Source organism: Daucus carota, chromosome 7, assembly GCF_001625215.2.
Source record: "Daucus carota subsp. sativus chromosome 7, DH1 v3.0, whole genome shotgun sequence".
Lineage (NCBI taxonomy): Eukaryota > Viridiplantae > Streptophyta > Magnoliopsida > Apiales > Apiaceae > Daucus > Daucus carota.
Window position 1 is genome coordinate 32,624,680 of NC_030387.2, and position 10,816 is coordinate 32,635,495.

The window sequence follows — 10,816 nt, forward strand, 5'->3', positions numbered from 1 at the left end:
CTCAAGCAGACCCCATCAGCTCCGTTCCCCCTCCCCATGTTCATCTGCAAAGGTAAACTCTACGGTACGGCCTTGATCGGCCCAATCTGAGAAGGTGCAGTGCCACCAACTATATGATCGTACTTACAGGTCGACCAGAACTTACAAGTTCCATAACGGCTGAAGTGTGAGCAGACACTCTGCCCCTAAATCATTTACAAGACAAAAAATAAAAGGTCTAGTTAATTTAGTTGTACCATTGAAATAGAATCTGTATATGGAGCAAAATGGTTACTGCTTAGTAATGCAAGCCCGTAACACTGTTTTAACAGCTATAATAAGTTAATATTCTTGATCTAGCTAAATAATTGAGAGAAGGACTCACAGGTCGCAAAGGTAGTCCTTGGTCATTGAGAGTGACAGCCGTCTCCAATTTTCTGGGGTGGTGGAACCTGCAGGAAGATCTGAACTTGAAATTCCCCGTTCTCATGTAGGAACTGCAGTCAGGCTGTCCAGGTTGTTCAGGAGATTCATCTATGTTCACCTGGCCCCGCGGATGTGCATAGAAGCTGGATTCAGTTGCTGGAACGGCCATCGAAAGTGCTGGGGGGAGGGGGAATAGGCAGAATCCCCATATGTGTTCAAAGGGAAATATAAATTTAGTAAAGGAGAACCATTGTAGTTTGTTAACACCATAAAAGTACCACTTATATTAGTACCAACATGGACTCATAACATTTTAGACCAACAAAAACAATTAAAACAACCATCTTAACTCTTAAGTAATTGCAATCTTATTTTCCAGAGATTGTCACATAAGTTAAGGAATACCTGATATCCATTCCATTCTGCATTTTCAGGAGCAGATGGGGTTGGTGGATAAATAATTCGCCTGAATGGGGTTGGCGGATAGATAACTGGCCTGGAAAAAGCAGTCTCATTTATTGCTTTTGTTGATGACCTACCTCTACCTGGTGAAGTAGTGTCAAGTCCTCCTGCTGCTGTAGGTTTCGGATGATGAAACCTACAGTTTTCACCATACTTGCATGAACCAGTTCTCATGTAGAAAGAACATACTTTCTCCCCCTGTTGCCCAATCAAAAAGCTTATTAGAAAATCTCCACTTAAGTGACAAGGGTAAAGCATATATGCCTACACCTACATTATATTTGACACAAGGATAAACTACTAATAATTATTAATATCTGTAGTAGTTGCAATTAACGAGCAAAATTAATATGAATAAGTAAAAAACACCTTCAGAACCTTATAACTGATCCTATATGGCTGATCTATATCTGCGTCCAACTGATCCTATATGGCTGATCTATATCTGCGTCCACTTTTTGATCAGATAGTAAGAATATCCCTCTTGGTTGAATATGGACTGTATACATACGAAAATTTGGATTCTGTGAAAAAAGGAGAGAAGTTTTACAACTCTAATCGGCAAACCAATAAAGTTCAACTCTGAATTTGGGGTCACTGCAGATTTTCCTTTGCCATGACTATACCAACAAGCTTTTCCGTATTTGCAACCACCCGCTGACAAGTAATACTGCAAAGGAAAAAAGAGGAATATCAAGCGAGGCTGTTATATACTTGCGTAGTTGCATTATAGTTCAGTATTGCCAGATGGAATCAAGCTGAGAAGTAGAACTATAAATTTTTCAATAAAAGTTCATAAGTAGACCCAGAAAAAAAGATATATATTTAATTGTAACCTTGCATTCTGTCTGTCTAGGCTTATCATAAATTTCTTCCTTTTGCTTAAATGTATCCCTGGGAGCCTGCAAAAATTTCACAGTTCATTATTAGGTTAACAAAACATTTTTAAACTCTCTACCACAAATTTTCATAAGAGCAATTGACATAAACCCTTAGTTTAGTAGAAGTAATCACAAGTTGTATTTTACCCGGGGCTTTCTTTGAAGTGGATGATTAAATTTGCATATCGAACCAAACATGCAAGTCCCAGTCCTCATATAAAGCGAACAATCTTCCGTGTAAGGCCTCAAAGGATAATGGCGACTTCCAAAATTTCCATCATTGAACCCCACGGAGTCCTTTTCAGCATTACCGGAACAGTGAGGTTCTTTATCATACTGCGCCTTTCCATTTCTCCCCACTACATCCCCTTCTTCATTCCAATACCAAGGAGGCACCTCCCCATACTGCTCATTTACATGCCTCATATTTTCATAGTTATCAAAATACAGTTGCTCCTAATTAGCTTTAGCTCGTACAGCAACATCATCCCAATTCTCACCCCAACCAGCTTCATAGTCCTCAATCACTTCTTTTCCCTTGTCAGCCATCTTATTCTTTACTTCAAGATTATAACTTTCTTCGACATCCTCACTATCACCACACTTACCACCGTCCTTCATTTCCTTAAAATCACCTTCACTTTCTTCCACCAAACTACGCTTTTCGGGGTTATCTCTTCGATTTTCGTCTCATCTTTAATACCATCCAAGTCAAAATCACCGCCTTCAATCTCAATCTCACTCCAATTGCTCCCCTCCTTATGATTACCCCTTCCTTCATTTTCTTAAAAGCACATTCATTTCCTCCCACAACACAACGGTTTTCAAGGTTTCTCTCTTCAATTTCCGCCTCCAAATTACGATCACCTCCTTCATTCTCAATCTCACTCCACTTACTCCCCTTCTTAACATTACTGTCTTCCTTCATTTCCTTAAAATCTCCTTCATTTCCTTCCACCGCACCACACTTTTCAAGTTTTTTCTCTTCGATAATCCATAGGCTTCCTCTTTAATGTTGGACTTAGGTTGGCACTTTAAGTTGTTCATGGCCTTAGCTGATTAAAGAGAACGTTAGGCCATATATGAATAATCTTTCCAATAAAGACTTTCGATTTCCAAAGGACTTAAAGCCCCCTTATCTATTGAACTTTTCTCGAAATAATTTCTCTCGAAAGACTTGGCCTTTGCTTCAAATTCCGAAACAGTGTAACTCTTCCCACTCTCCGTCACAGACTTGATCACAGGATGGCCTTTTCCTTGGCAAAAACCAGCTTGCTGCACCCGGGTAGTGAATTCTCCTTTCGGGGAGGCAGAGCAGGCCATTAAAGAATTGTTAAGTTGCAAAAATGAGGTTTTCATCGAGGGCGATGAGACAGGGGGTATGATTTTACATATACCATGCACAGAAGCCTCTTTTTCGATTTGATAAATATAAGCGATTGGATCCTTAAACTTCTCAAGAGTTGGATGAAACTCAGGGGCTAAACTGAGGGTTTTAAGCCACTGCAAAACCTATGTTTTATTGTGACTTTGTGGTTTGTACCCAGTTCTGCCTCTAATTCTTGCCATTGAATTTACGAAAAGAAGATACGTAAAATCACTACCCCTGTTTCATTGCCCTTGATGAAAGCCTCATTTCTGCAACTTAACACTTCTTTAATGGCCTGTTCTGCCTCCCCGAAAGGCGAATTCACTACCCGGGTGCAGCAAGTTGGTTCTTGCCAAGGAAAAGGCCATCCTGTGATCAAGTCTGTGAGGGAGAGTGGGAAGAGTTACACTGTTGAGGAATTTGAAGCAAAGGCCAAGTCTTTCGAGAGAAATTATTTCGAGAAAAGTTCAATAGATAAGGGGGCTTTAAGTCCTTTGGAAATCGAAAGTCTTTATTGGAAAGATTATTCATCGCCTAAGGTTCTTTTTAATCAGCTGAGGCCATGAACAACTTAGAGTGCCAACCTAAGTCCAACATTAAAGAGGAAGGGTATGGATTATCCGGAGCCAACCAAAAGAGGCAAGTCTTCTAGAGTTAAAGAATCAGCTAAGGCCACAGACCATGAACTACTTAAAGTATCTCAAAATTTGCCTAAGCAACCAGAACCTTATGTAATACATACTAAAGTTCGTATTATCATAAAATTCCTCCTTTTGCTTAAATGTATCCCTAACAGCCTGCATAAAGTTCGCAGTTCATATTTAGGTTAACAAAACACGTTTAACATAGACAGACTACCAAAGCAATAAACACTCTGTACAATCTCCAACCAAAGTAAAAAAGTTGCTATAGTGAAGCAATACATAATAATTTCACTCAAAACCACAAATTTATATATTTATATCCAATATCTTTTAAGAGTTATTGACATAAACCCTTAGTTTAGTAGAAGTAATCAAAAGTTGTATAATACCTGGTTTTTCCTCTCAAGTGGATGATTAAATTTGCAATTCGATCCAAACCTGCAAGTCCCAGTTCTAACGAACAAGCTTCCACATCAGGCCTCAAAGGATAAAGGCGCCTTCCAAAGTTTTCATCATTTGAGCTCCCTGAATCTTTTTCAGCATTCCTGTACCAATGAGGTCCTTTATCATTTATATCCCTCTCATTTTCATAGTTATCAAAACACTGTCGCTCCTGATTAGCTTTAGCTCTTACAGCACCATCATCCCAATTCTCACCCCAACCATCTTCATAGTCCTCAATGATATCATCCCAACACCCCAACCATCTTCATATTCCTCAATGACCTCTTTTCCCTTCAAATCACAATCGCCACCTTTATTCCCAATCTCAATCCAATTACTCCCAATCTCATTTCCTTCCACAACACTACGATTGTCAGGGTCTCTCTCTTCCATTGCCATTTCATCTTCAATACCCTTCAAATCACAATCACCGCCTTCATTCCCAATCTCACTCCTAATACTCCCCTCATCTTTATCCCCATCCTTTATTTCCTTAAAAGCACCTTCTTTTCCATCTTTTTAAGATTTCTCTCTTCAATTTCCGCCTCATCTTTGATACCCTCCAAATCAAGATCACCATCTTCATTCTCAATCTCACTCCACTTACTCCCCTCGTTATCCTCCCCTTCATTCATCTCCTTAGTGTCTCCTACATTTCCTTCCACCACACTACGCTTTTCAGAGTTTGTCTCTTTGATTTCCGCCTCATTTTTAATACCCTCCAATTCACGATCACCGCCTTCATTCTCAATCTCACTCCACTTACTCCCGTCCTTACCCTCACCCCCTTCCTTCATTTCCTTATAATGACCTTCATTTCCTTCCACACCGCCTAAATTTTCGCTTTTTCTCTCTTCGAATTTCGCCTCATCATTAATAAAACCTTTCCAATCACGATCACCGACTTGATTCTCATTCTCACACAACTTACTCCCAAACTCATCACCATCTCTAAACCCCCCAAACCACCTTGATTATTCTCACCACCAATTCCTTCCCCAAAGTTCCCACCTTTATCAGAACCCCTCTCTGTTTCGATAGCAAGCACCAACTCCTAACCCTCATCTTCACCACTTAAACCCATCTAGCTTCTTGATCACCAATTAATTCATTATCTAGGGTTTGATAACCAAAATCAAGACTCTGAAACCCTAGCTCTAGGCTTCTGGCTTAATTTCATTTTTTACAGGGTGATTAAACTCATTTGAAGCTCTTGGTTTTTTTTAATAACCCTCCACACCCACCAAATATTTCTCATCAAAAAAACCCCACACAATTTTAGTTAAAAAAGCTCACACACTTCTGCTCTGCTGCAACAAAATGCCTGTCATTTAGAAAAGGAAAATCCTGACAATAAAAATTAAAATAAAATATGCATGGATAATAATGTACTTTCTCTTTAAAGAAAATGCTTTCTTATCTTTTTTCCTTTTACTCACTATTTTGAAGATCCCGATTTTTTTGAAGATCCCCGATTAATCTTGAAGAAATATTTTATCGATTTATCGATTACACTCGATTTGACTAAAAAACCTCAATTTGTCAAAAAAAATCTCTGATAATTTCCATTAAATCATGAATCGGCAGATCAACCAATTAGTTCCGATTATCGATTTCAGCACCATGCTTTTACTCATAAAACAAATCCTACACATAAATATGTGACTATGGTGCATGACACTGATAATAAATTGATCACATAACAGGGAAATGCATAGCTAAAAAACACGGGTGTATGTAGTGCGTATATCTGATCCTCCTGCAGTTCCTTGCGGAATGTCAGGATGAATGTCTTAAAACTTCCTTAACCTGTACAGAAACAGTCCATGGTATATAGACATGATAACAAAATAAAGTAAAATACATATATTTATGATATATCAAGATATGAGATCTAAACTCCAGAATTATAAATAAATTTCGACCATCTAATCTAAGACAACATTGTGCACATTCCAATGTGGCTGATTAGTCTGTTTCTGAAATTAAGAAGGCTAAATCAACTGTATTATGAAAGACATTCCAAGGACATGTTAAACTAGAAACTACACCTACCTCTGCACATGAGCAACGAGGTTCTTAGCTAATGTTAACTTGCTTCATTTCTCTGTTTCTTCATGCCTTTCGATGCTCATTCTTCGAGCTACCCTGAGTGTCCGGTCTTCCTCCTGTGGCGACTGAAATCTGACACAAAGCGAAATGTTTTGCCACAGCCAGTCTCAGCACAGGTATATGGACGGTCACCTGTATGAACTCTGATATGTTCCGTCCGAGCCCAAGCCCATTTAAACGTCTTGGTGCAGCCTTCCCAAGTGCATTGTAGGGGGCGGTCCTCACGATGCACCTTCTGATGGTGGATCAGATATTTGTGCGACGCAAACTTCTTTCCGCACCCCTTGACCGAGCAGATATTTTTTTCATGGAGCCCCAGCTCTTTTTTGGAGCCAAAGTTCATCATGCATACTTCACATGAATACTTTGCCTCTGCTTTTTTGGAGCTGCTACCAGCTGATGCTTGAATTCCAGAAGCCGATTTTCCTCTGTTACTGGATGTCTTCAGTTCATCTTTTGCTACAACTTTGTGTGAAACATGTTCCGGGTCCTTTGGAGGCTGATTTAACTTTCTTGGCCTGAGTCTAGTGCTCGGCCCACCTTCCAAAATATCAGTGCCCTGGTCATGGGGAGTCTCCTCCTGGATTGGCTTTACCTTGGACTTATTTTTGTAAGTCCTCTTGTATTGTATAATACATTTGTCTTTTCTACTCCCAGAGGCCAAATCAGTTGTTCTATATAAATTGCCGGGCACTACATCAGGTTCTGGTGGCTTAGGTAAATTTTCGGATACTCTACCCTGTTCCTGGTCTGTCGCCTCGGTTGACTCTTCAACCCTTGGAAACTTGCTTCTTTGGGCTGGCTCAAGATCATCCATACCCTTTCTCTTTAATTTTGGAATTGGGTTGGCACTGAAAGAAAGATTGGACCCTTCACTATCTACAGCTGATTTGATTCTTTCCTTGTCTTCTTCAGTGGCTGTCCTGAAGGAAATATCGCTCGAAATTTGTTCTGCTCCCAGTTCATCAGCCACTAGTTTTGCTTCAGCCAGAAACTTGGGATAATCTGCACAATTGTCATTTCTAAATGTTATAAAAGGACAAGTAGCTTAGTTTTGACAATTTTGTTCCAGTGTGCACCAAATTGTAAAGACAGTATGCAATTCATCAATAAATATAATGCATTTTACTCTTTATATGCTAATTAATTTGCCAAAAAACCTAAACGAAGATGTTACAGAGGAAAAAGGAGGGCAAAGTTCTGAGCACAGGATATCTCTCTACTGTAATTACAGGGTTATATACAATAACTGAGGTCTGGCGTGGCTTGAGTTCTCGCATTTTTAAATGTGAGAAATAGCAATTAGTTCCATTTCCGGAATTTTTTACGTAAAATAAATAAATAAATTAGTTGCCTGTTCATAAGTTAAAAATGCATCATGGGGCCAAAAGGATGGCACTTTGCCTGTTGAATTTGCTTCATTGTAGAAACTTTAAAGATCCATAATCATACTCACAAGAATATCTCATCAGACCTGACAACAGATTTACAAGCAATTACTTAAAATCACATAATTAAGTACTAACTATTACAACTAAATTATGTACCTGGATGACAAAGGAGTAACATGTGCATGCCCCCAAGCGCATCCAGTTTCTGTTTAACTTCAAAAGCATGCTGAAGACAGAAGACATGTGATGGAAAGGACTCCTCAGCAAGGTCGGATACTGGGGAAAACTCTCTCGCTTCAGTTTCAGAGTCGGAAGCATCATCATAATTCAAAGCTATAAGAGCAAGTGAGGATATATCCTTGGGTCTACTACTACAGGAAGCTCCCATCGGCCCTGCATTTAATCAAGTAAGATTAAATTGATTGCTAAAGTGAAGTAAAGCACGCCATCACACTACAAAATGTGGGTGTCTTTATACTGCCATATCAGATTACCTTCGTGATATGTATTTTACCTACTTTTCTGAAAGCTTAACCCTTAAATACACTGCACGGGAAACAACTACTATGGCACACACAAAATATAGTATGGGAGTCATAGCATGTCTGTGTTTGAGAAAGGGAGCCGATCTGTTTTCGTAAGCATTTACAAGTTTAGACACACTATAAAGCTACAGAAATGTTTACAACGGGTTTGACTAGAAATTTATACAGAGAAAAGGTCTAAACTAGTATGTAGTATTCATTACCTAAACCAGAATCCAGCACAGCATTCTTGGCAGATCCGGCAGAACGAAACCACCAATTACTAGCAGCAATGTCAGAAGCAACACCACTACCTCCAATATTGCCAAAATCAGCTAGCATGAGATTGTGAACATCTACTTCACCAGGTTTTATGATTGCAGCACAAGCAAAACATAAAACCCCACAAGCTAAACATGGGAAAAGTCCTGCATATGGCAACCACTCACATTGAACAAATCCATTTATGTTCAGGTTCTGAGAAGTCGTGGTGCACGAATAATTAATGTGTTTGTTATATAAAGGAATATTATTACCATCACGCAATTCAGGAAAATTTCCAACGATAAAATCACGGGGAAAAAGGATAGCTGCAGATCCTTTCCCAAGACTGTGAAGCAGGCTGATATCATGCTTCACATCTTGCAGAAAGAGCTCCTTCACCAGCCTTTCCCCTTCACCTTTCTTCTTCTCTTCTAATCCAGAACTTCTTGTTTCCATGCTCGCTGGTCCTCTGAAAATGTGAAATCAGATTTCATCAGAATGTAATTATGACTACATAAATGACTTCATCATGATACTTTCTACATATATGACTGTTCAGCTAAATCATGCAAGATGCAATCATAAACTCGAAGTAATTCATGTAGCATGGACAACCTTGAAGAGAATGACAGCGCAAGATCATAAAGCAATTGGATGTGGGAAATTAATGGAGGAGAGTTTATAGCAGCCCTGCGCATTTCAGCTTCTCTTGCAAACCGCAACCATTCAGGAGTTGCAATCTTTGAAGCTTCTGCACAGTTGAATCCTGTTTGCTTAATAAATGTCAAGATATATATAGTATCAATATAATAATAATACAGACAAAATCCAATGTAAACAGATGTCTAACCATGACTGAATCCTGAGTGGTAAGCCCTTGGAAAAGTGACTACGAATTCTCCTGGATTTTGTACCAACCTGGTTTCACAAGGGAATAAAGGAGGGGGAGGAAATATGTAAAATTGCCAGAAATATATATATATAATTACATAAATACAATTGATGCTCTGTGAGAAGGTCCTAATGATCAAGTCTACATGTGAAGAGTGGGAAGAAGAAAAAATCAGGCCTTTTGTTATTAAAATTCAACAGAAAAAAATAATTGCAAACTAGCATTTACGTAAAACTAATGGAAGATAAGTGTCAACCATGGATATGAAACACTTACCTGCAGCATGGTATGCCTGCGTTTACAATTAATTCCGGAGACAGGACGGTAGTCTTTTGACCAAGAGTAGCATAACTCACTGCAGTTGTTCACACTAAAACCAGTAAGTAATGAAAAAAAATATGCAGAACCATTCAACAGTTTCTATACTATGGTATTCTGAACAATATGTAGAATTTTATAACTGCTTCCCTGCATACAATGCATAAAGCTTCAACCCCGCAGAACTAAACGTTGAATTAGACATACAAATAAGAAGAATGGTTTGTTAAGCATGGCAATGGCAATTTCGGCACCCCAGAAAATCATATCAATTGCAAACAGCACATGTTAAAAGCAAATTATGACAAACTAAATGAGACAAATGGAGCATAATTTCAATAATAACCAAACTCACAGAGAGGATTCATCTCTCCATTATATCCGTGATTACGGATCACATCCTCAAAAGCGGCTGCCGCATGCTGAGGCACTCCATACCAGGTCTTCCTATCCCCGGTGTGCAGATAATTGAGGCTGTGCAGGTCAAGATCCTCCACGTGCCACGCAAACCAGCTAAATAACATTCCTATATACACCATGGGGATGTAACCCCGGGGATATCATCCTTCACAAACCTCAGCAGACACCTTCTGGACCTCGCCGCACCCCTCAAATTCCAATCCGTATCTCCCACATTCAAATCATCACTCAATCCTGTAGGGAAGAAAACCACTGCTTGTCAAAGTAATTTAACCACAAACCCAAATCAGTTCAAATGTACTTGACAAATATTCTTCCAAGCTTGCAAGAAAATTGCAGGACCCCGAATTTAATAGCACATAAACTGAATGGCATCAAAACAGAAGCATAAAAATAAATAGCAACTAAAGTAAGCTGTAAAATGAAATGAAGCGAAGCAAACACACAACACCACAATTTTTACGTGGAAAACCTCTCCAAATCGAAGAGGAAAAACCACAGGACCTCTGTCCACCAAAACTCTTCACTAGTCAACAAGAAATGAGTACAAGAGAGTCTCCAAACATCAAATATGATGATACAACAGCCCAAGAAGTATAAAACATCAACAACGATACAATGAGGATGAAAAAGGATTGAAATCACCTAAAACTGCAGGTCTGTTCGGAAATGATTTCAGACGATGTGACC

General features: G+C 39.1%; 2 protein-coding genes across 4 annotated transcripts; both read right to left on the bottom strand.

The window, feature by feature from the left end:
- Positions 1-808: 808 nt before the first annotated feature.
- LOC135148034 (zinc finger CCCH domain-containing protein 67-like) lies at positions 809-2,781 on the bottom strand. The gene is made up of 4 exons (XM_064082182.1): positions 1,896-2,781; positions 1,704-1,769; positions 1,237-1,537; positions 809-1,065 (listed from the first exon to the last, which is right to left on the bottom strand). Exons 1-3 carry the CDS (start codon positions 2,172-2,174, stop codon positions 1,307-1,309), a joined length of 576 nt encoding a protein of 191 aa, XP_063938252.1. The 5' UTR covers positions 2,175-2,781; the 3' UTR covers positions 809-1,065; positions 1,237-1,306.
- A 3,317-nt stretch (positions 2,782-6,098) lies between these two features.
- LOC135148033 (lysine-specific demethylase REF6-like) lies at positions 6,099-10,246 on the bottom strand. Of its 3 annotated transcripts, none has more exons than XM_064082180.1 (8): positions 10,062-10,246; positions 9,665-9,743; positions 9,347-9,414; positions 9,112-9,247; positions 8,769-8,965; positions 8,457-8,660; positions 7,865-8,101; positions 6,099-7,322 (listed from the first exon to the last, which is right to left on the bottom strand). In XM_064082180.1, the coding sequence occupies exons 1-8, from the start codon at positions 10,243-10,245 to the stop codon at positions 6,349-6,351; spliced, it is 2,079 nt and encodes a 692-aa protein (XP_063938250.1). In that variant the 5' UTR covers position 10,246; the 3' UTR covers positions 6,099-6,348. The 3 variants fall into 3 exon arrangements, with proteins under 3 accessions (XP_063938250.1, XP_063938249.1, XP_063938251.1); XM_064082179.1 differs by having other exon boundaries at positions 9,112-9,262; XM_064082181.1 differs by lacking the exon at positions 6,099-7,322 and adding an exon at positions 7,377-7,791 and having other exon boundaries at positions 9,112-9,262.
- Positions 10,247-10,816: the final 570 nt, after the last annotated feature.

What these genes read in the sequence shown, in the direction of transcription:
- LOC135148034 (XM_064082182.1), bottom strand. Translation starts at nt 2,174, where the DNA reads ATGAGGCATGTAAATGAGCAGTATGGGGAGGTGCCTCCTTGGTATTGG. An exon ending in CACTTCAAAGAAAGCCCCGG is followed by an intron (nt 1,770 to 1,895) that starts GTAAAATACAAC and finishes AAATTTTTGCAG; the next exon opens with GCTCCCAGGGATACATTTAA. An exon ending in CTAGACAGACAGAATGCAAG is followed by an intron (nt 1,538 to 1,703) that starts GTTACAATTAAA and finishes TTTCCTTTGCAG; the next exon opens with TATTACTTGTCAGCGGGTGG.
- LOC135148033 (XM_064082179.1), bottom strand. Translation starts at nt 10,245, where the DNA reads ATGGTGTATATAGGAATGTTATTTAGCTGGTTTGCGTGGCACGTGGAG. An exon ending in CCACTCAGGATTCAGTCATG is followed by an intron (nt 9,263 to 9,346) that starts GTTAGACATCTG and finishes TTAAGCAAACAG; the next exon opens with GATTCAACTGTGCAGAAGCT. An exon ending in GCGCTGTCATTCTCTTCAAG is followed by an intron (nt 8,966 to 9,111) that starts GTTGTCCATGCT and finishes TCACATTTTCAG; the next exon opens with AGGACCAGCGAGCATGGAAA.